The sequence below is a fragment of the Microcaecilia unicolor genome, chromosome 2 (assembly GCF_901765095.1).
Source record: "Microcaecilia unicolor chromosome 2, aMicUni1.1, whole genome shotgun sequence".
Taxonomy (NCBI): Eukaryota; Metazoa; Chordata; class Amphibia; order Gymnophiona; family Siphonopidae; genus Microcaecilia; species Microcaecilia unicolor.
The window spans coordinates 399,828,126-399,853,246 of record NC_044032.1 but is presented as its reverse complement, the minus strand read 5'-3'; the positions used below and the strand labels follow the sequence as shown (position 1 = coordinate 399,853,246).

Below are 25,121 nucleotides of genomic sequence, written 5' to 3'. Positions count from 1 at the left end.
ATACAGTGGGGGAAATAAGTATTTGATCCCTTGCTGATTTTGTAAGTTTGCCCACTGACAAAGACATGAGCAGCCCATAATTGAAGGGTAGGTTATTGGTAACAGTGAGAGATAGCACATCACAAATTAAATCCGGAAAATCACATTGTGGAAAGTATATGAATTTATTTGCATTCTGCAGAGGGAAATAAGTATTTGATCCCCCACCAACCAGTAAGAGATCTGGCCCCTACAGACCAGGTAGATGCTCCAAATCAACTCGTTACCTGCATGACAGACAGCTGTCGGCAATGGTCACCTGTATGAAAGACACCTGTCCACAGACTCAGTGAATCAGTCAGACTCTAACCTCTACAAAATGGCCAAGAGCAAGGAGCTGTCTAAGGATGTCAGGGACAAGATCATACACCTGCACAAGGCTGGAATGGGCTACAAAACCATCAGTAAGACGCTGGGCGAGAAGGAGACAACTGTTGGTGCCATAGTAAGAAAATGGAAGAAGTACAAAATGACTGTCAATCGACAAAGATCTGGGGCTCCACGCAAAATCTCACCTCGTGGGGTATCCTTGATCATGAGGAAGGTTAGAAATCAGCCTACAACTACAAGGGGGGAACTTGTCAATGATCTCAAGGCAGCTGGGACCACTGTCACCACGAAAACCATTGGTAACACATTACGACATAACGGATTGCAATCCTGCAGTGCCCGCAAGGTCCCCCTGCTCCGGAAGGCACATGTGACGGCCCGTCTGAAGTTTGCCAGTGAACACCTGGATGATGCCGAGAGTGATTGGGAGAAGGTGCTGTGGTCAGATGAGACAAAAATTGAGCTCTTTGGCATGAACTCAACTCGCCGTGTTTGGAGGAAGAGAAATGCTGCCTATGACCCAAAGAACACCGTCCCCACTGTCAAGCATGGAGGTGGAAATGTTATGTTTTGGAGGTGTTTCTCTGCTAAGGGCACAGGACTACTTCACCGCATCAATGGGAGAATGGATGGGGCCATGTACCGTACAATTCTGAGTGACAACCTCCTTCCCTCCGCCAGGGCCTTAAAAATGGGTCGTGGCTGGGTCTTCCAGCACGACAATGACCCAAAACATACAGCCAAGGCAACAAAGGAGTGGCTCAGGAAGAAGCACATTAGGGTCATGGAGTGGCCTAGCCAGTCACCAGACCTTAATCCCATTGAAAACTTATGGAGGGAGCTGAAGATGCGAGTTGCCAAGCGACAGCCCAGAACTCTTAATGATTTAGAGATGATCTGCAAAGAGGAGTGGACCAAAATTCCTCCTGACATGTGTGCAAACCTCATCATCAACTACAGAAGACGTCTGACCGCTGTGCTTGCCAACAAGGGTTTTGCCACCAAGTATTAGGTCTTGTTTGCCAGAGGGATTAAATACTTATTTCCCTCTGCAGAATGCAAATAAATTCATATACTTTCCACAATGTGATTTTCCGGATTTAATTTGTGATGTGCTATCTCTCACTGTTACCAATAACCTACCCTTCAATTATGGGCTGCTCATGTCTTTGTCAGTGGGCAAACTTACAAAATCAGCAAGGGATCAAATACTTATTTCCCCCACTGTAACTGGCCAGAAATGGCTACTGACTGATTAAATCACTTGTTTGGGGCTAGCGTGGACACGTTGGTCTAAACAGACTTCTGCACGCACTGTGAAGTGTTCAAGACTATTGTGCTACTTTTGAGGATTTCTCTTCACCATTTTTCTGAAACACCCTGTGCAAGAGACTCCTGATGCAGGCCTAATGGACGAAACACAACGTTGTGTCGAGTCTTCATAGTTCAAATAAACCTCCTTACTAATGTACATCGTCCTGTCTTTGGCTTCCTTGGTCGCTCTCCCACTTGTAAGGGCTGAATATCACACTCAACAAAATAAGAGATAACCAGCCGCACAAACCCAGATATTCAATGCTGGTGCCCGGACATGGCCTGGCACTGAGTATCTGGGAATAACGCCGGTTAAGGGTTAAAATAAAATGCTCTCCCCCTCTGGCTGAATATCGACCCCATTGTTGCTCAAGGAAGTGCTACCAGTTACTGAACGAAGAATTTACACATTTTTTCACACAATACATATTGCTGAATCTTTTTGTTGAAAAAATAAAACATATCATTTATGCCTGTGTTACTCAGTGGAGTTCTTGCTTTTTCTCTAAAGGTTTTCACACAGAATCTAATCATGTTTTGAATATAAACTGTTAAAATACAGACCATCCAGAGAGGTTCACAAACTTTTTCTCAGCACTATTTCAGTAATTTTCAGTAGCCTATGTTACAGTGTACATGGGCACTTTTAGCCGGCATGCACGGCACTCATTTTTAAAGGCAAACTGTGTGTGGTGTTTTCTTTTGAAAATTGGGGCCTACAAAAGTGCACCCGCTAAAAGTAACCAAATATTTTGCATCTGTTTGTACAGGTAGCATCTGAAAATGTCATGAATACATGCTGTTTTACTACCCCCAACTAAACACACCTAAAGGACCACCCCATTTCAGCATGGCTAAAAATCCACATGATGTGAATCCTACTCTGAAGAGGGCAGTTTCAGACAAGCTAGTTTACTTGTATAAATCAGTATTTACGCATGAAAGTAGCTTTCTGAATTGCCATGCTTGTATATATATATATATATATATATATATATATATATATATATATATATATATATATACACACACACACATATACACACACATATCAGGTTAATATTCAAAAGTAGTTGAGTGGTTAGAATCACTTAGATTTAGCAGGGTCTAAGGGCGTACCTTGGGAAGGGTCTTTACTTACCCAGATATTTTGCCACCATCTGCATAAAATTTATCTGTTTACGGGGTCAAATAGTTTTAAAACAGGACTGCATATTAGCGGTCCATCATAAACTGAGAGGCCACTGAATATTAAGCAAAAAATAAGCTAAAATCGTTCACTTAAATTTATATGATGGCTATGACTCTAAATATTGCCTTTTTTAAAGGAGACTGGTACATATTGTTTCTAAATAGCCTAATAGGTTCCGGTGAAGATCACATCTGAGCCTGGCCCAGATCCCCATTTCCAGCCTTGTGCAGCAGCTTCCCATTTAGAATACTATGTAAAAACGTATGGGATTAACATGTGGGTATGGGTATGTATGCTATAAAGCTGATGAATCATCTCTAAGAGAGAAAGAATTTGTAAAAAGGTGACATTTACCTGACAATTTGCTTTCCTTGACTCCTCCTAGAGCAGTCCAGACTAGTGGGTTTTGTCCCCTTACCAGCAGATGGAAGCAGAGAAAAAAACATGAAGATTCTAATGAGATCACTGGTATGACAAGTGGTATAGCCAGGATCCTGTCAGTATGCAAAAGCTATAAATAATAGAAACAGATATAATGCTTGATTAAAAAAAAAAATACCCCTCAGGGACACCTCAGCAAAATGAAAAAACCATTTATAAATCAGCAGCAAAGAACCCAAGGATATCCTAAAACCCTCAAGTCTTCCAGAAAGACTAGGCAAACAGGACAGCTGCCAGCAACTCCCCCCCCCCCCCCCCGCCCTCTGCAACTGTGGTCCCAAGAATACCTTTTCCTTTCCTCCCTCCCTCACCAGGCAGTTCAGTGTCTTTCCTACCTTCCCCACTGGCTAAGCAACAGTACTTAAGCATCTAAAGAAGATGCACTGCGGCTAGTGCGGGGCCTTCAGCATCCATGCAAACTAAAGGCCTGCCGGCTCCTGCTCCCTCTGAATCAGTAAGTTTCAGTAACCTATAAATATCCTCTAGAGATACTCCTCTGGTTTCCACTTAAGCAGCTGCTTCAATTCTTGTCAAATGAGTACAGAGATCTTCTGGGACAGTTAAGAATGTATATATTGCTTCAACTGCCACCTTGCTCCAATGCACCACAGATGACTTAAAGGTAAGTTCCCTGTCACATGGGCCACTAAAAAGTATTAACAATGGATCTGATTTGCAAAAGGAATTATCCACATCCAAATAATGGATTAGTGCCCTGCAAATATCCAGTTTATGCAGTGATACCTAATCCTCCTTTGGAAAAGTTCTGGAAAGAAAGAAGAGAAACCGCCTTGATTCACATGAAACAGAGATACTGCTCTTGACAGAAAAGAAGGAACTGTACAACTGATAATCAAGTCTGCCAAAAAAAACAGATAGTGATCCCTACTGGAAGTGCCTTCAAACTTCAAAATCCTCCCACTCAAACAAATGGCATTCTACTACCAAGTGAAAAGCTGCTGGACAGAGTTCTCATTCTCCTGGGTTCAACTGCTGAGAAAGTGTGCCTGAACAATGTCCATTTCTGCAATATATGCAGCCAGATAATCTTCCACCCAAGCACAAAGCTTGTTGATTTCCAAGGACACCAATGTACACTTCTCATTCCCTACTGTCAGACAATACTCATACTGCTCTCCAATTTAGAAGAGGCAGAAAGCACAGTTAGAGCAATCAAACTGCCCTTGCCTCCAAATGATCAAGCCTCAAACTAATGAGAGTAAGGGGAGTATTAATTATAAAATGTTTACACCATTTTTATGAACAAGTCATTCAAAATATTTTACAAAGTGAATAAAACAATAAAAAGAAATAAGAATACAGAATATAGTAATGCGTGCTGGACTGTCCTCATTTGTGCCCTTGACTACAGTACTACCGCCACCGTCTCTGACACAGAAGCTGACGATAATCCCAAGCCCTTTACATTTGCAAAGCACAAAAGGCACTTAAATTGATCCAGAAGCTTTTATATACTCCTACCCAAAATGGGGGGAGGAGACGGGGTGAAAGGTAGGAGAAAAGGATGCCTGACACAGGGTGAGGGGGGTCGAGGTGTGAGAGGGAGAGATGCTGGCCCAGGGTGTATGTGTGTGTGTGGGGGGGGGGGGGGGGGAAGTCATGGAAGAAAGGAAGAGAGAAAGGAGAAAACCTGGACACAGAAGAGATGATGGACATGGAGGGAGCCTAAGGACAAGACACAGAGAGGATATGCTGAACAGGACGGATAAGGTATGCAAAGGAAAGATGTTTTGTGGGCATAGAGAAAGAAGACATGCCAAAAGGACAGTAAATCCTGGAAAGAGTTAAGAAAAAGCAGAAAAGAGATACTGGGACCAAAGCAATGCTCAGACAACAAAGGCAGAAACATGTATTTTTTCTGATTTTATTAACTGAAATATACTAACTTTGGGAAATGTGCATCTCAGATACTGTATTTCAGTTTCTACTTCAATTAATATGACAGGTTTTCTATATAGGTCCGGAATGCGTGTGCTTTTTGCAGCGTTTGTTTACAGGAGCTCTGTAGGGGTTTTTTTTTCCTTCTCCCCTCCCCCCCTCACTTTGAGCAACATGGTGTTATAGAGGGACCATCTTAATTTTTCTGCCCAAAGTCCATTCAGTCCTATCTACAGCACTGTATTCAACACTTGGGAAGGAACAAGATGAACCAAAAGAAAAAGTACAAGAAAGACTACGCTGGTCATGTATCCTGAGAAGCCTGCTCTGAACTGGCTCAGATAAGCGAATTATCTAAGTAAGGGTGAACTTGAATCCTTTCTATGTGCAAGAATGCTGTGGCCACCACCATTACCTTGGAGAATATCCTGGGGGCCACTGCTAAACTGAAGGGCAGAGCTCCTTTCACACAAAATCTCAGGTATTGCCTATGAGAGTCACTGATATCAATGTGAAAATAAGCTTCAGAAAAGTCACAAGAAGTTAGGAATTCCTCCAGACTGACCAAAGATTTCTTGCAAAAATGGAGAATCCGAAGAGTAATGTTGATTCCCTTCAAATCCAGAATGGGCCAAAGGTTCCTCCCTTCTTTAGGTTTACAATATAGATGCAATACCAGCCTTGACCCTGACCTTGAAGGGTGCCATTGAGTCTGTTGCCGAAATCGAGGAGATGATGTGAGGGATCTTCCATCTCTCTATGCTTGAGATTTGACTTGCAATGGGATATCAAAGATGTCTGAGCAGTGACAAGCAAACTTGAAAGCATAACCATTCTGAATCCCTTCCTTGACCAACTGATTGGAGATGACAAAGGTCCATTCCCAAAGGAAACAGTAGTCTGCACCTCACCTGCATCTCCATGCAAAAGACCTGCGGACCTTCAATGGGAACCCTTTGAGACAGTGAATGGAGAAGAGCAGGGGCGTAGCCACGGGGGGGCCTGGGCCCACCCAATTTGGAGTCAGGCCCGCCCAGCAGCAGTGTTCCCGCAAGTAGCTTTCCACTGGTGACGGTCGCAGGCTCGTAGCGATTCCCATACGCTGCCTGCTGCTCAACAATCTCCTTGCAGCTGCTAAGCGCTAACCCGGAAGCCTCTCCTCTGCCACAACTTCCGGTTTCTGCCCAGTCAAGATGTGGCAGAGGAGAGGCTTCCAGCTTAGCGGCTGCAAGGAGGTTGTTGAGTGGCAGGCAGTGTATGGAAATCACTGGCGATCAGGAGAAGAGAAGGGAAGGGGACGAAAGATCCTGCACGGGGGTGAGGGAAGATGGGAGAAAAGATGTTGCACGGAGGGAGGGATGAGGGGGAAAACATGTTGCACGGGGGAGGGAAGACGGGGATAGATGCTGCATGGTGGTGAGGGAAGATGGAAGGAAGGATGCTGCATGGGGGGTGGGAAGATGGGGGAAAGATGCTGCATGGGGGAGGGATGATGAAAAGATGCTGCATGATGGGGGGGAGAAGATGCTGCACGGGGAAGAAGGGAGAGATGCAGCAAAGGGGTGGAGGGGTGAGGAACGGAGAAGTCTTAGCTGCATATGAGGTAGAGGGGAGGGAGACATGCTGCATAGAGAGGGGCTAGGTGGCAAGAGGGTGAGAAATGCTGAACATAGGGGTGGAGAGGAGGGAGAAATGTTGGGCATAGGGGTAGAGGCAAGGGAGAAATGTTAAACATAAAGTGGAGGGGAGGGAGAAATGTTGAACATGATGGTAGAGGGGAGGAAGGGAGAGATGCTGCATGGGAAGGGAAGAGAGATGTTGGACCCAGAACACAAGGGAGAGAGAGAGATGCTGGACAGTGGGAATGAGAGGGGGAAATGGACATGGGGTGGATGAGAGGGAGGGAGAGGTACACAGTAGGTGGTGAGGGGAGAAAGAGGGAAAATTCTGGACCATGGGGGAGAGGGCAGGAAGGAAGAGAGAAGGGACAGGAAAATATTAGGCTACCAGGGTGGGGAGGAGAAGAGGGATCAGATGCTGGTTAGAAGGGTGGAGGGAGGAAGACGATGGGAATGGTGGAACCCTGTGAGAGAGGCCAAGAGGGGGAGGAGGGCTGGCAAGGAAATGATTGATAGTGATTACAGAGGGTAGAAATATGGTAATGGGGAGTGGATTAAAGATGAAAGAGAAAGTAGGACTGGGGAGGAGTAAGATGGGGAATGGGAGAGCTAGTGGGTGAAAGAAGATGGAAATTTGATATATAGTTGAAAAGTAAAAAGGAGGAGAAGAAAGGTGAGAGGCAGAAATGAGCTAAAAAGGAATGATCAATATGTCAGAGGCAGGAATAGTGAAGGAACAGACAGGAGAGAGGAGAAAAGACAAATGGACTGCAGCCGCTTGAAGAAGAATTAGCAGACAGAGAGGAAAGCAGAAGAGAGAAACTGGAAACCAGCAAGATGGAAAAATAAAATGTCCAGAAAACAAAAGTAGAAACAAAGCATTTTATTTTGAATGTTTTAAATGGAATATGTTAGCTTTTGGAAATGTGCATAGCAAATGTCTTTGTATTGTGTTCTGTAGAAAAGGAAATGCATCTCTGTTTTATGTCTCCAGTGTTACAGTAATGTTATGTTTAACTTCTTGGGGTTCCCTTTCAATTTTTGTCTAAATATTTTTATTTATGATTTGTGATCCCTTGTTCTGTATTTGGTGAGGGTCTGTTGGTATGATAGTAATGGCAGGTGGGAAACTGGAGGGGAGGCAGAGAGGAGAGGGAATCGGGGAGGGGAGCCCTCATTTATTTTCTGTCCTGGGTCCATGCAGGTCTAACACCAGTCCTGACCCTTGCTGTTGTAAGGAACCCCTGAGGGTCAGGGAAGAAGGGATCCGGGAGAGGAGCCAGATGGGTAGGTTTCACACCCGGTATTCCAATTACAAGTCCCAGGATCCTAGGGGCTGGGAAGCCACGCCCCCACGGAGGCATAAGTTTCCTAAGAGCCGGAGAAGGGAGGAGGGTACAGTTCCCAAGAACCCCTACAAAGCCCTGGGGGCAAGCAAATGGAGCAGCAAGGGAACTACAAGTCCCAGGATCCCGAGGGAGAGAAGGGGGATTGGCCGAGGAAGAATAATCAGGAGGGAGAGGACCAGCTGTGGACCATAAAGGGAGAGGAGCCCATGGAATGGGAGGTGGAGAAAGAGGTTGAAGAGGAGATCCAAGCCCAAGATGACTGGGGAAGTGAGCCCATGAAGATTGTTGCTCTAGCTCAGGTACAAGAGAAGAAGTTGAACCTCCTCAGACCCAATGCAGAATCATGGTCCGCTGACAAAATGGCCACCATTCCCGCAAAAAACTAAGATACCATACCAAGAATGGAGGCCTTTCCTAAATGATGCTGCTCAAGAGAAGAGGGTTTTGGTCACAGTAAAAAGTTGTCTCTAAAAACATCCACTACTTCAGGTGGCTCTCCCCTTATGCTGCAAGAGGGCTGGGAAATTCCCCAGTTCATGTTTAAGCAGAGACATCTGCTGCTGTAATTTAAACCCTCTCCCTGACCTGTGTGAGAAACTTTGTTTTTGTTTTGTTGTTAGCTTTTTTTTAAATTTGTTTTGAAGTAACTATTCCCTTAGGACAGAAATAAAATTAAAGGAAGAATAAAATAAAATTCCCTTTTCAAATTAAATTCTGCGCAGGGAAAGGAATTTGATACACCACCATTCTGTAGTTACAATCAAAGAAGTTTACATATTATATAGAGGCACTTATTTTGTACCTGGGGCAATGGAGGGTTAGGTGACTTGCCCAGAAGTCACAAGGAGCTGCAGTGAGAATTGAAGCCAGCTCCCCAGGTTCTCAAGCCACTGCACTAAACATTAGGCTACTCCACCACACACAGGGTAGGGTAAGGGTATCATCTCTGGTAAAGCCCCTGTAGAAATCTATGCCAGATAGCCTCAATGAGCGAAGGGCCTTGGGCCTAGGTTCAGGGCAATAGAGGGGAAATGAACTCCTGCAAGCTCAACTAAAAGGATTGTAATCCAAGTCCTAGGAGCCTACACCAGCCACCCTCAACCAATAGGCAGAGGCCATAGTGTGTGTTCCAGGAAGTCAGGCCTGTTACCACAAAATTCCTGCTGCGCTAGTCTGACCTGCAACATCTGCTGGAGTCAAAAAAAGTACTGACCGGATCCTGACTGCACCACCTATTATGCCGGTAACTGTCATTAAAATCTTCAGTTTTTCTCTCAGCCTCTATTTGCCAGTAAAGAGCATAACCCACTAGGCTGGACTGGTCTGGTAGAATAAGGAATAATCCTTTAAATGGAATGCTTTTAGAAGAAGGACCTCTGTAATAAGAGAAAAAATTCTGAAGAAATTCCACATTAAAGTTGCCCAATGGATAAAACAGGTTCCATATATATAGGCATGCACACATATCTATTTGTGGTTTAGGGCCCTGTTTACTAAGCCGCGTAGTAGGCGCGCAAACATTTTAGCACATGCTAACGCTAGAGACACCCATAGGAATATAATGGGTGTCTCTAGCATTAGCATGCACTAATTTTTAATGCATGCTAAAATGTTAGTGCGCCTACAGTGTGGTTTAGTAAACAGGGCCCTTAATTTCTAAAGTATAACTAGGTATAACTTCATTCAACAAATTATTAAAACTGCTAATACTTAAAACAAAGGGGAGTCAATATGCAAAACTTACGCAGCCAAGACTGCATGATGGCTGCAGGAGTAGTTTTTTTTTTTTTTAATTTGTCAGCATAGGCAACACACATTTCATCATTTTTAAGTTACCACATAGCCAAATCAGACTGGGGTTGGGTCAATCTGGGGACAGAGCAAAAAGTGATACAAACAGCAACAATATTTAGCCACTCTTGAGAAAACAACCCGAATGCAGGATAAAAGTTATGCTCACATTAGATGGAGAACTTTGTTGATAAAATGAATAAAGGTAAGTGAACCTTTATGTGAACCTCCCATCCCACTAAATATTTCTCCATTTATTTCTATCAAAGGCCATCACATCCACCAACATAACAGCAGTGTACAACTGTTACCTGATCGTTATTATTCTGTCCCCTGTCTTGTCCTTCTGTTTGTCAATATCTATATGTGCTCCTGTGAATTCCCTAATAGCATTGATGTTGCCGCCGCCTCTTCCAATTACTCTGGAAATAACTGTAGATGGAACGGAAACCTTTTTTGACCTAAGAAAAATAATCAAGTTGATCAAAATCATTCAGCAGAAAATGAAAGAACATAAAATCTCAATGCTCGCCCCAATGCCATATTCTCTCTTTCCTTAGTATTCATAGAATTACTTTCAAGTATGTAGACCACTGCTTCTCTCTGAGAGTTTCTCAATGTGCCACACAAGATTCTGCCCTCCCCCAAAAGCATGCCTAATAAAGGCTGCTTTGCATGTGCTTTGTGCTACAAAGCAGCCAATGACCAAGATTCACCCACTAACTTCTCGTGCCTACCGCCCACCAGCTTCTCATATATCTCTCTCTCCCCCTACCATACAGCACCTTCTCTCTCTCTCCCCTGCCTCCCACCATCACCCTCTGTCACCCCCCCCCCCTCCAACCCCATCGCCACAGCTCTCTTTTTCCTCAACTCACCCTCCCGCTGGCTCGCTTACTGATATGTTGCTTTTTCCACTGGGCCTGCTACTTCTGTGGGTCTGCGGCAGCAGTGCAAACAGAGGCCAGGCATGGGGCGCCACTGCCCTGTGTGTGCTACAGCTGAATCTGTTGGTCATGTCCCTCTGAAACAGGAAGTTACATCTAAGGGGGTGGGATCAACATAATCAGCAACAGCATGCAATGGCCTTGCTCCTGGAATTTTGCTTGTGCTGCCACCACAGCCCCAGGGATGCTGCAGGCTGAGAGAGAGAGAGAGAGAAAAAAAAAAGGGGGGTTGCAGGATTTAAGATCATGACTAATATTTAATGCATTACATGGAGATTCTCCTTTGTGTATAACTACCACCCTAAAATTTTATAAACCTTTGCGTCTTGTGATCTTCAAACAGAGGTTTTCTTGATGTGCCTTCATTCAAACATGTCATTTTAGAGGAATATCGGGATTCTCTGTTTATGGTAGCACATCCAATGTTTAATTCCATATCACACACTTCATGCTCTGTGCCATCTCTTTTCATTTTTACAAAGCAAAAGCTTATTTTTTCCAGCAGGTTTTTCTGTAGTAGGTAAATATTTTTATTGATGATTTTTTGGTAGATAGAGCAATTCTTTTATTTGAGAGTTTATTTGCACTTCGTTTATCTATTATTTAGTTTTGTGCATTGTTCTTATGTATTTGATTATAGAGAAATTAGGTCTTACCTGATAATTTTCTATTAGTCATTCCCCACTATTCCAGAGCCAGTGGGCTAGCTGTGCACATCAACCAGCAGGTGGAGATAGAGAACTGAAAACTGAGCTGAGACATTTCTCTCTTGTCATCCAGTCCATTTCCTCAGTGTTTACGTAGACAACCAGTAAAGAGAAACTCAGAATAAACACCACAACTTTAAACAACGTACTAACCTAACACTAACCACGCAAGCAAAATGTGTGGACCTCTCTCTGGACAACTTGTAGAGAACAAAAGATATACAGAAAGCACCATGCAAGTTGACAGTCATTATCTGACCCATTACTTTACACTGACTAAACATCTCAGAAACCTCAGAATATTGGAAGGCCTAATGGAAAGAAAATTATCGGGAAAGACCTAATTTCTTCCATTACATAGCTTCTCAGTATTCCAGAACCTGTGAGATGCTTAAAAGCAATTTGTACAACGTATGGGATTCTGGCGCCGCTGCCCCGAGGGCTGAAACCCCAAAACTGGTTTCCAAGAATGCCACAACATTCACCCTGTAGTGCTTGGCAAAGGTATGCAGCATCAAACACGTCGCCGCCTTGCAAATTATTCACCAGAGACAGTTAGGTTATCTCTACGTAGGATGTTGCTGTATGCCTCGTAGAATGAGACCGCAAGGCCAGAGGAGTCTGCTTCCTTGCAAGCAAATAAGCTGATGCGATAGTCTCCTTCAGCCATCTAGCAGCTGTGGGTTTGGAAGTTCTGAGGCCAAGATTCTGTTTATCAAAAAGCATAGTCTGTCCAATTTGCAAAACTTATTTGTAACTTCCAGATCTCTAATTAGGACTCCATGCACATCGAGACGCTTCAAGAAAAAAATAATAAGCCTCTTCATCCTCTCTGCGAAAAGAGAGCAGCTCCAAAGACTGGTTGAGATGAAATGCTGCTAACACTTTCGGAAGAAAGGAAGGAATCGTGTGCAGGGAGACCCCCGCCTCCAGGAAAAAGAGGAGCAAAAGCAAAGAAAAGGAACCCCACAAGAAAGCCTGAAACTCCAAAACCCTATGGGCTGATGAAACAGCCACCAAGAATGCTCTCTTTTTAGCATAAGATCTTTCAATGAGGCATTCCAGAGTGGCTCAAAAAGAGACTTCTGAAGAGCCCGGAGGACTAAATTAAGGTTCCACTCTGGACACAGCATACAAAAGGGAGGCAGAAAGCAGCTTGCAAAAATCAAAAGATATCCAGGTGAGCTACAAGAGACGTCTTCTGTAGTTGGCCCATGAAACAGGCCAAAGCCACAACCTGAACTTTTAGAGAACCCAATGCCAATCCTGTCTGAAGACCTGCCTGGAGAAATGTTAGGATGTGTGTTATCTAAGCAGAGAAGGGAGAAAGTATGCATTCAGAACAGCAATGACCAAATCAGAATAACCTTTTTGTCTCGCGCGGCTTATAATGAGCCAAGGAGGGAAGACATACAGTAGATGTGTCTCCGGCCAGGGCTGCAGTAAGGCATCAATTCCCATCGAGCCCGTTCTTTCCTTTTGACAGCTGAAAAACTTGGGCACTTTGGAATTCCTTTTTATCACCATCAAATGCAGAAGCGGAGAACCCCGATTGGTCCACTATCAGCTGAAACCCCTGGCTGGATAGTTCCCATTCTCCAGTGTCCAAGGAGTGCCTGCTGAGAAATTCTGCCTCCACATTCAAGGACCCCATGATATGAGCTGCTAACAAGCAGAAATTATTTTCTCCACCCAACTCATGAGGGAGGCCGCCTCCACCGCCATCAGACGAATTTGGGTGCCGTCTTACTGGTTGATAAAAGCCACCGTCGTCACATCGTTGAAGAAAACTCAGATTGGAGGCCCTACCAGAAAGGAAGCAAAAGAGCAAAAGGCATTCCGCACTGCCCTGAGCTTCAAGCAATTTATCGACCACTAAGACTCCTGTTCCATCCAGGTGTCCTGGTGCCAGATGGAACTTGAAATGAGCTCCACAAACCGACTTGCTGGTTTCCGTTGTCAGCACCTCCCACGTGTTACTGGAAAGGGAGCGCCAATGGTCAAATTCCTGGGTAACAACCATCACTGCATACTCCATCTGGCAGCCAGCATCCAAGGAAGAAGAAGGTCATACTTCTGTGACACTGGAAACCAGCGGCTGAGAAGAGATTCTTGTAATGGCTGCATATGAGCCCTTGCTCATCGCACCACTTCCATCGCTACCGACACTGATCCCAGAACCTGGACGTAGTCCCAGACCCTAGGCCTGCCTTGACTGAGAAGACGAATCTGTTGAACCAGCTCTGACCTCCTGCACTCCATGATGGAGATCCTCTCCCATGCTGTGTTGAATAGAATGCCCACATATTCCAAAGTCTGCGATGGAGTTAGTCTACTCAACCCGACTGCAGAAGATGGACAACTTTGTCCATTGCTACCACACCAGAACATAGTCTGATATAGCCAAAGGGCCTATTTCCGCTGATAATACATTAGGAAAAAGTTGTTCTGAAATTAACATGTAAATCAATATGGCTTTGAGAGCCAAGGCCCTAGAAAGGTGTGTATATTCTCTCTCCCCTGGATATAAAACTCTCCACGTATCTAATAAATCGAACACCTGAGAAAGGACATGGCCCTGTCAAAACCCTTTACCTTGTCTGCCCTTACTAGTGGTATCTCTATTCAGTTTCAAGTATGCCACAATATGAAAATCACTTCCCACTATTATCCCTTTTGCTAGTGTCCCAAAACATTCCCCAGTAAATGTGTAAAAAACAAACAAACTCTCTTTTAGAATCATTGGGAGCATTGTCTCCAAAATCTTCCATTCCCCAAAACACAAGCCTTGAACAATTACCCATCTCCTAGCATTATCTCTCAACACCAAGTGCTCTACAAACAGGACGGTTTTATGAATGAGGATTGCAATACCTGATCTCCTGCTAACAGGACAAGTGGAACAACAACATTTCCCCACCTATTCCCTAATCAATTTTTCAAGCTTTGCATCAGGCAGATCTCTTGAGTCATAGCAACATCTGCCTCCAATCTTTTCAATAACATCTGCCTCCAATCTTTTCAATGTTAAGATTTTCTTTTGCCTTACTGGGGACCCCAAACTGCCCACATTCCATGTTACAGTTTTGTCCAGTTTCATCACATCTAGATCTACTGTAATGTGCTAATACACTGATACTCCCTCACCCAAAGTACACATTTCATCCTCCCTTTGCACCCTCACTAATCCTGTAACAACATTCAAATTCCCTCCCTTCCCTGCACCCCTAAATATCAACATAATACTTCCATATGTAAGCCCCAATGAACCTCTGCATCTTATATTAATAATACAAATCTCTCACCTTTTCCCCAAACATTTCAACATACATGTTCACTGATTTCTCCATACTTTTCCTGCAGGATTTCTCTCCTATGCAGGACTGGCACCAACAATTATAAACAGTTTTGGCAAACAATTTCACATGTCCTTGTATGTAAATCGTGCATGATATATACAGTATGTAGAGAGTATTTATCTCTTCTTGAATAAATATTGTTCTTTTCAATATGATGTATTTTAGTGAATTTTGTTTTTTATGGCACTTAATTCCCTTGAGTGTATTCAATGTACATATTACCATCAGTAATACAGTATTAAGGGGGAGGCAGCAGTCGCACTAGAGCAACACAGTGAAAGGGACACAGAAGAGAGAAACACTGGGACCAAAGTAATGGAAAAATAAAATGTTCACACAATGGTAGAAAAAAAAATAACTTTTCTGAATTTATTAACTGGAATATGTCAATTTTAGGAAAGGCATATTTCTGATATTTTGTATTTCAATTTCTCTGCCTCTAGTATTGCTATGTGTGCACCTCCGATATTCAAAGGAATTTAAGCAGGCAGAAGCTCCTAGCTGCTTTAATCGTGCTCTGCGGCCCAGCTGCCGATATTCATTGATACTTGACTGGGGCATGCTGCTGAATATTGGCACAAAATAGCCAAGTTTGTTTTGAACCTCCCAGGGGCTTTAACTGGGGTGGAGTCGGGGAGGAGCCAGCAGTCATGCGAGTCCCGGCAATATTCAGTGCTGGCACCCCTATAGCTAAGAGGGTGAATTTAGGACTGCTTTCAACATCTTATGCAGGTCCTGGCTGTATAACGGCTGGGATCCGCACTGGCTCGAGTGGCCAGCACAAATATAATTAGCCCTGGCTATTCAGTGCTGGTGCCTGGATGCTGCCTACTGCGGGCTCAATATCAGCTGGGCACAGCCTGATTTCTTGATGATTCTAGTTCATTATTTTGCCTTCATATTTCTATTACTATTTTGTGATCCCTTGTTTCATATTTGTTGAGGTCTACCTGGGTTTTTGCACTTGTGATCAAGATGATCTATTCTGCTTACATATAATTTTTGTGTAGCGATCTTTATCAGTCCTGTTTGTTTTGCTTTCTCATTAGATGGGAAAACACACAGCTGTACAGATGTATAACATAACATAACATGTACTGTGTTAAGTGCAGGTAAACTAATATTAGTGCTCTGTTGCTGTTGTCACCGCCAGCAGCACCAGAGTGCCCTGCTTCCAGGGAGCTAAATCTCACAATTCACTCAGTTCTAAAACATCTTATCCTGCACCAAAAGGCACTTTCATTTGGATGGACATGCATCCCAAACCGCAAACTGCTCATTAAGAAGGCACAAGCTGATCTATACCCACACCCCTTGGGAGCCAGTCTTCCCCTTGCTACTTAACCTAAGGGGTCTAGCATCTTACCAGGGTTAACCCCAGAAAGACTCATCCAGTCCTCATTTTTCCCCACTGCATGGTTATGTAGTCTAAGAACAGTAAAGGGGGTCATGAATTTGACACACCGCCTTTTCTGTGGTAGAACCAAAGCAGTTTAAATTTATTATATGCAGGTACTGCCTGTCACTAGTAGGCTCACAATCTTAAGGGTTTGTTTGTTTTTTTTAATCTGGAGCAATGGAGGGTTAGATGACTTGACCAGGGTCACAAGGTGCTATAGTGGGAATCAAACCCAGTTCCCCAGGTTCTCAGCACACTGCATTAACCATTAGGTTACAGTTCCATGCATGCAAAGGGAAACCCCAGGACTGAATTGGCTTTTTTAATGTAATACCTTGCTGAATGGGATTTTCGGGAGACAAAAGCAGCATTATTTTATTTATTTCGATTTTGCTTACACCTTTTTTAGTAGTAGCTCAAGATGAGTTATATTCAGGTACACTGGGTATTTCTCGGTACTCAGAGGGCTCACAATCTAATTTTGTACCCGAGGCAATGCAGGGTTGAAGTGACTTGTCCAAGATCACAAGGAGCAGCAGTGGGATTTGAACCAGCCACCTCCAGATGTCAAGATTGGTGCTCTAACCACTAGGCTACTCCTCCAACCAAATGATTGCCTTGGACAACTTGAACTCTGTTTTACTTTAGGAGAACAAAAAGCTCTCAGCTTGACTCAAAATTTTGTACGATGATTTTCAGCGAGTGAGCTGAATGAAGCTCAATATTTTCTAGGAGCAAATGAGCAGGAAGAAAAACAAACAAACAATCAAGTACTTGTAAATTGTACTTACCTTCTAACAACTTCCTTCCATCCTTCTTCTCGTTTCTGTCCTCTTTTTGGGCTTGCTATTGTTAGCTTTCCATTTGGGGAGGAGAGTGGAGAAGGACCAGATTTAGTACACAAAGTTCCTTCATTAACAGGCTCAAACAATCTATTTACAAAAGACAAAAAAAAAAAGCAGAAGGATTAATATGACAATTTAGAATCATGCTATCTACACTACGCACTAATGCACCTGTGATTCTAGATCTTCTCTGCAGCAATCATGATACAATGTGTTAAAAGAGACAGCCACAAGATTATTAAAGGAAACATGCATTTAGACTGTAACAAAACATTCTTGATGAGTGTGTTGTGTGTGTTTGTATATATATATATAGATAGAGGATATATATACATATATATATACTAGTAAAAAAGGCCCGTTTCTGAAACAAATGAAACGGGCGCTAGCAAGGCTATTCCCCGCCATTCACCAAGGCGGAGCAACCCTCCTGTCCCCTCCATCTACCTATGTCCGGCAACCCTCCTGTCCGCTCCATCCACCCATGTGGAGCAACCCTCCTGTGCCCTGCATGCAGCAATATCCAGCAACTGTGATGTCCCCTGGCTTCCCCTCCATCCAGGCCTGTGCAGCAAGTGTCCTCTCCGTTGCCCTCCCCTACAGTTCCACGGTCCCTCCCCCCGTCGATGTGCACACGCCGTCTGTCCCTCCGTGCCTGTGCAGCAAGTGTCGTATCGCTTGCCCTCTCCTCCAGTCCCACGCCCCCTCCCCCCGTCGATGTGCACACCCAGTCTGTCCCTCCATGCCTCCCCCTTCGAGTTGCACGCCCCCTCCTTCCCCCATCGAGTTCCGTTGGATGTGCTTCCCTCCCAGTGTTTCCGTCAAAGGCCGGGCTCCCTACATGGAAAGCAGAGTGCCTGTCACCTGTGTGAAAGCGGTGCAGGCAGAACGCTTGCCTTGGATCTCCTTCCCTCCCTGTGTCCCGTCGTCGTAACGTGACGTCAGCGAGGGCGGGACATAGGGAGGGAAGGTGATCGGAAGGGAAGTGATCTTGTTTCTGCAGCACTTTGATACAGGTGACAGGCGCTGTGCTTTGGATGTAGGCAGGCTAGTGCATTGACGGAGGGGGGTGCACAGCAGCAACCAGGAGGATGCAGGAGGCGGGACGGGACGGTGAGGTCTGGGGGGGGGGGGGAGCGTCGGAGGGCGGTGGAACTGGCGATTCGCTGAGTGTCATAGCCCCGCCCTCGACATCATCACGTTGTGACGCGAGGGCGGGGCAGACACTCATGGGGAAAAATTCCGATCTCTGGCACCCCAAGAAACAGAAGTGGCAGCATCAATTAGAACGTTGGGGTTGTGAATTATGTGCGGAAGGGGTGTGGCTGAGGGTGGGTCTATGAGTAAGAGTGAGTGGTGTGAGAGTGAGTGGTGCAAGTGAGTGTTGCTGACAGCCCAGTGTTTCCCTGCCACAGAGTGAGCTTCAGAGCTTCAGAAGGTTTGAAGTGAGACTTATTATATATATATATATATATATATATATATATATATACACACACACACACAGATAGATAGATAGATAGGATAGATAGATAGATAGGATAGATAGATAGACAGACAGACAAATTTAAAAACAGCTATCTATCTATCTATCTATCACCTGGACTGGCAAATACCTCCTTGGCACGTCAGACTACTTGGATGCTGCTTGACCAGTCCAGATAAATGGGTCTGTATCACCTTGCCTGCAGGTGGAGGCAGAAAACATAGCATTTGCAGTGATACCATCACTAAGGGGCTATGCCCATCCAGCACACTCCAGTAACTCATATCAAAGCTCAATAAGTGATGAAAAAGTGACCTTAAAACTGACTTCCTAAGAATACAAATATAAAAAAGCCCACCAAGAACACCCAAATGTGAGCAATAACCTCTCACTTGCCCACAAGCTGAGGAAAAGGGGAACACACGGACAAGGTTCAGTCAAACATTAATAACATCAATTCTGCTGCGGACAACCGCTAGAAAAATGCCACAAATTCCAGTAGGAAAAAAACCCAATAAAGTCTGGCTTCTCAAACAGGCCCCGGACTGGCCTAACAGGATTCAAGGAAAGAAAATTAACAGGTAAGATTAAATTTCACTTTCTTCTTCATACTGCAAGACCAATCCAGATGAATGGGCGATACCCAAGCCTCCCAACTCTAGGACTGTTCAAAGAGCTTCGGCTTCAAACCCAGCATCTTCCCAAACTGAACCTTCAATTTATAATGCTTTGTAAAGGAAGAAATGGAGGACCACGTCGCTGTCACACAATGTCCTCTGGCAATACTGCTTGATACACTGTCCAGACACCACCACAGCCCATGTCGAATGAGCCCTGATGGTTTTGGGCATCTGACGGCTCTTAAGCAAGAAGGCCAAAGTGATGGCCTCCTTTTTCTAAATTTTATTATTTATTTGTTACATTTGTATCCCACATTTTCCCACTTATTTGCAGGCTCAATGTGGCTTACATAGTACCGTAGAGGCATTTGCCAGCTCCGGTATGAACAAATACAAAGTGATGTAGTGGTAGGATAAGGTTCATGTGGAAAGACACATTAGGGGATTGTAGAGCGTAAGAGTTATGTTATGCTAACAGCTTATAAGTGGCTTCTCCTTAAGGAGATCCAACATTCACAAAGAGTTAACTTTCATTTGGCGCAGTAGAACCCAACATGTATCTAATTTCTGTGACTGCCCTTGACACCTTCCTCCTTTGAGAAGGCAGGAAAGCTAATCACCTGATTCAAGTGAAAGAGAGAAATCACTTTGGGAAGAAACTAAGGAACCGGGTGGAGCAATATTGTTTCTGGTGAAAACATCTGGTAGGAATCCCTACATGATCAGGCTTTCAGCTCTGGAATGTGCTGAGCTGAACAAATAGCCACCGAGAATGCAGTCTTGAGCAAATCCTTAATGGAGGCATGTCAAAAAGGCTCAAAATGCAGTCCTGTCAATGCACTTAAAACAAAATTCAATTCTCACTGAGAACTAAGGCCTTGAATGGCTCCCTTCCAAAAACACCACATCTAGGTGAGTAGGCACTAAGGAGTGCACATCTGATCATGAAAGCATGAAAGAACTACCATCTGCACTTTAAGACCCTGAGATTTGGCCTCACTTTGCTTGTTGAAAAAATAATCACACCTGACACTGTGATAAGTCACAATGGGGTCCACAAACAAACTTCCCAAGATTTCCTTTACCCGTTGAAAGGTTGCCACACTTAACTCCCATTCCTTGGCTGAAGGAATCCACCTATATGTTGTAGAGCAGAGGTTTTCAATCCGGTCCCTAGGGCACACCCAGCCAGTCAGGGTTTTCAGGATATCCCCATTGAAGGTACTTTCTCTGTACCTAGAAGGCTCACAATCAGACTGAACCCTAGAGGTGGGGTCAGGAAGGTTTCCCTGGGAGAGGGAAATGGTTACACAAGTTTATTTGAGGCTCCACGCAGCAGATTAATTATGAGGAGATAGAAAAATAAGTCCAGGAACCCACTTTCAGGGCCCATGGCTTACATGAGCACTAATCATGGTGTTGAACTATGTAATCATTTAGACAAGTGGAATTGTTTCACTAGATATAATCCCATTTTCTGTTTCCCGCTAGAAGGATCCTTTAGGCTTGTGCATTTATGAAAAGTTTTAGAAGACAAAAAAGTTGCAGAAGATCAGTGGAAATCATGATCTTGAATATTCGGAATTGTGTTTTTTTTTTAATAGAATTTTTACCTGACAGTGCCCGGTACACCAAAGAGGAAAAATGTACAAACAATTGGAGTACTATATTTACAAAGCTGTGTAGAAACTTATATATCATAATTTTTAAAAGGTTAACACTTCCTTTATGTATCCACCTACAGGTATCTTTGCTTTATCTGAGGACAAGCAGGCCTTCTTATTCTCACATCTGGGAATCCCTAGTTATCAGGCTCACCAAAAATAAGAAAGCTAGGATAATTGAGTCTCGAAACTTCGAGACTAAAACTTCAATCAACCTGAAAGTACATACATACTAGCTGTGCAGGTGCAGCCTGGAACAGAACAGGGCCGAAAACATTCTGCAGAACTGGTTGCCTGAACCGACTGTTGCATCAGGTATCCTATCCAGACAGTAGTGGGATGTGAATGTGTGAACTGAAGACCACGTCACAGTCTTGCATTTCTCCTCTATGGAGGCTGATCTCAAGTGGTCTACTGACACAGCCATGGCACTGACATTGTGCGCCATTATACGGCCCTCGAGAGTCAGTCCAGCCTGGGCATAAGCAAACAGAAGAGATGCAATCTGCTATCCAATTTGATACAGAGTGTTTGCTGATGGCCACCCCCAACCTGCTGGGATCAAAAGAAACAAAAGGCTGGGTTGTCTGTCTATGGGCTTCAGTCCACTTCAGATAGAAGGCTAAGTTTGCAGTCTAAAGTATGCAGTACACTTTCACAGGATGGGCATGAGGCCTTGGGAAAAATGTTGGAAGAACAACTGACTGGTTATAATGGAACTCAGACACTATCTTAGAAAGGAACAGGGTGTGTGCGGAGGACCACTCTGTTGTGATGAAATTTAGTATACAGTGGATGAGCTACCAGGACCTAGAGCTCACCGACTCTGCGAGCTGAAATGACTGCCACCAGAAACACAGCTTTCTAGGTCAAGATGAAAAGAACTCAGATGCTCAAAAGGAGATTTCATCAGCTGGGTGAGGACTATATTGAGATCCACAGTGGGAGGTTTGGTGGGGGGGCTTTGTCAGCAACAAATCTCTCATGAGGCTGTGCTGAGATGGACTCACCTCTTATACGGAGGTGAATCCTTACAGAGTTGGTTTTCAAACCAGACTCAGAGGTGTAGGAAGTACTCAAGCATTTTTTGTGTAGGGCACAAGAAGGGATCTAAGATCTTGCTCTCACACCAGACGGTAAACCTCTTCTACTTAAAACAGTAACACCTCTTAGTGGAATCTTTCCTGGAAGCCAGCAAGATATGGGAGACACCCTCAAGCAATCCCTGGGGTTCGAGTTCTATGCTCTCAACATCCTTGACTAGGAATTTGTTCAGGCCCCTTAGGTCTAGGATGAGCCGGTATCTTCCTTTTTTTTTTATCACAAGGAAGTATCTGGAATACAATCCCTTCCCTTCTTCCCCTGGTGGTACGGGTTTGACCGCTCGTGTATGTAGAGGAGTGGGGAGTTCCTCTGCAAGTACATGTTTGTGCTGAAGAGCTGATGAACGACACTCTCAGTGGGCAATTTGGAGGTCTCTGACGCCAATTCAGTGAGTACCTAAGACGGACTATTTGAAGAACCCACTGGTCGGAGGTTACAAGGGGAAATCTGTGTTGGTAAAAAATGAGCCTCCCTCTGACCGAAAGGTTGTCCAGAATAGATACTTTTTAGGTGGCTATGCTCTGCTATAGCCAGTCAAAAACCTGTGCCCTTCTTTGACTGGAGAGCTGGCTGGGACTTCTGAGGACGGGGTTGGCGAGGCCTGGGATGCTAGACTTGAGTCAACTGAGTGGAACGAGGTTGAGGCAGGAACCTATGCCTTTGAGAGTAGTAGGAATGCCACCTAGACCCAGTCAAAGATCTTCTAGCTAAAGAAAATGCAGATGAAATATGCTGAGAATGTGGATAGTATCTGTATCTTTCTTAATGAGGTCAGCAACATCTTCTACTTTCTCTCCAAACAAGTTGTCCCTCGGCACAGTATGTCTGACAACCTCTCTTGAACCACTGATTCAAGGTCATAGATCCATAGCCATTAGAGTCTACACATTTCCACACCCATGCCAGAGAGCCTGGACGCAATGTCAAAAATATCATAGGCGCCCCGGCCAGGTAACGTTTACACTCCATCTACTTGTTGGCCAGCTGGTGAAGATCTGTGGCCTGCTCCAAATGGAGAGAGTCCACCAGAGTCAGTGTACTGTTCAACACAGACTCCAAGTAAAGGCTCGTGTACAGATGGTAACATAGTAACACAGTAGATGACGGCAGAAAAAGACCTGCATGGTCCATCCAGTCTGCCCAACAAGATAACTCATATTTGCTGCTTTTTGTGTATACCCTACTTTGATTTGTACCTGTGCTCTTCAGGGCACAGACCGTATAAGTCTGCCCAGCACTATCCCCGCATCCCAACCACCTGCCCCTCCTCCCAACCACCGGCTCTGGCACAGACCGTATAAGTCTGCCCAATACTATCCTCACCTCCCAACCACCAGCCCTGCCTCCCAACCTCCGGCTCTGGCACAGACCGTACAAGTCTGTCCAGCACTATCCCCGCCTCCCAACCACCAGTCCCGCTGCCCACCACCGGCTCTGGCACAGACCGTATAAGTCTGCCCAGCACTATCCCCGCCTCCCTATCTTGACTAAGCTCCTGAAGATCCATTCCTTCGGCACAGGATTCCTTTATGCTTATCCCACGCATGTTTGAATTCCGTTACCGTTTTCATTTCCACCACCTCCCGCGGGAGGGCATTCCAAGCATCCACTACTCTCTCCGTGAAAAAATACTTCCTGACATTTTTCTTGAGTCTGCCCCCCTTCAATCTCATTTCATGTCCTCTTGTTCTTGTCCCATCTCCGGAAAAGGTTTGTTTGCGGATTAATACCTTTCAAATATTTGAACGTCTGTATCATATCACCCCTGTTTCTCCTTTCCTCCAGAGTATACATGTTTAGTTCAGCAAGTCTCTCCTCATACGTCTTGTAACGCAAATCCCATACCATTCTCGTAGCTTTTCTTTGCACCGCTTCAATTCTTTTTACATCCTTAACAAGATACGGCCTCCAAAACTGAACACAATACTCCAGGTGGGGCCTCACCAACGACTTATACAGGGGCATCAACACTCCCTTTCTTCTGCTGGTCACACCTCTCTCTATACAACCTAACAACCTTCTAGCTATGGCCACCGCCTTGTCACACTGATGTCGCCTTCAAATCCTCAGATACTATCACCCCAAGATCCCTCTCTCCGCCCGTACCTATCAGACTCTCCCCGCCTAACACATACGTCTCCCATGGATTTCTATTCCCTAAGTGCATCACTTTGCATTTCTTCGCATTGAATTTTAATTGCCAAACCTTAGACCATTCTTCTAGCTTCCTCAGATCCTTTTTCATGTTTTCCACTCCCTCCAGGGTGTCCACTCTGTTACAGATCTTAGTATCATTCGCAAATAGGCAAACTTTACCTTCTAACCCTTCGGCAATGTCACTCACAAATATATTGAACAGAATCGGCCCCAGCACCGATCCCTGAGGCACTCCACTACTCACCTTTCCTTCCTCCGAGCGAATTCCATTCACCACCACCCTCTAGCGTCTGTCCGTCAACCAGTTCCTAATCCAGTTCACCACTTCAGGTCCTATCTTCAGCCCCTCCAGTTTATTTAAGAGCCTCCTGTGGGGAACCGTGTCAAAAGCTTTGCTGAAATCTAAGTAGATTACGTCCATAGCTCGTCCCTGATTCAATTCTCCTGTCACCCAATCAAAGAACTCAATGAGATTCGTTTGGCACGATTTCCCTTTGGTAAAACCATGTTGTCTCGGATCTTGCAACTTATTGGCTTCCAGAAAATTCACTATCCTTTCCTTCAGCATCGCTTCCATTACTTTTCCAATAACCGAAGTGAGACTTACCGGCCTGTAGTTTCCAGCTTCTTCCCTATCACCACTTTTGTGAAGAGGGACCACCTCCGCCGTTCTCCAATCCCTCGGAACCTTTCCCGTCTGCAAGGATATATTAAACAAATCTTTAAGAGGACCTGCCAAAACCTCTCTGAGCTCCCTCAATATCCTGGGGTGGATCCCGTCCGGTCCCATGGCTTAGTCCACCTTTGGCTTTTCAAGTTGTTGATACACACTTTCTTCCATGAACGGTGCTCTATCCAC

At 44.6% G+C, this 25,121-nt stretch overlaps 1 protein-coding gene across 3 annotated transcripts in view; it reads right to left on the bottom strand.

The window, feature by feature from the left end:
- Positions 1-25,121, bottom strand: part of ANKRD17 (ankyrin repeat domain 17) — a 374,674-nt gene that overhangs the window by 53,515 nt on the left and 296,038 nt on the right. For all 3 annotated transcript variants that reach the window (XM_030190627.1, XM_030190626.1, XM_030190628.1), the window contains 2 exons: positions 17,178-17,318; positions 10,286-10,435 (listed from right to left, as the gene is read on the bottom strand). In XM_030190627.1, coding sequence (XP_030046487.1) covers positions 10,286-10,435; positions 17,178-17,318 — 291 coding nt within the window. The remainder of the gene's footprint in view (positions 1-10,285; positions 10,436-17,177; positions 17,319-25,121) is intronic.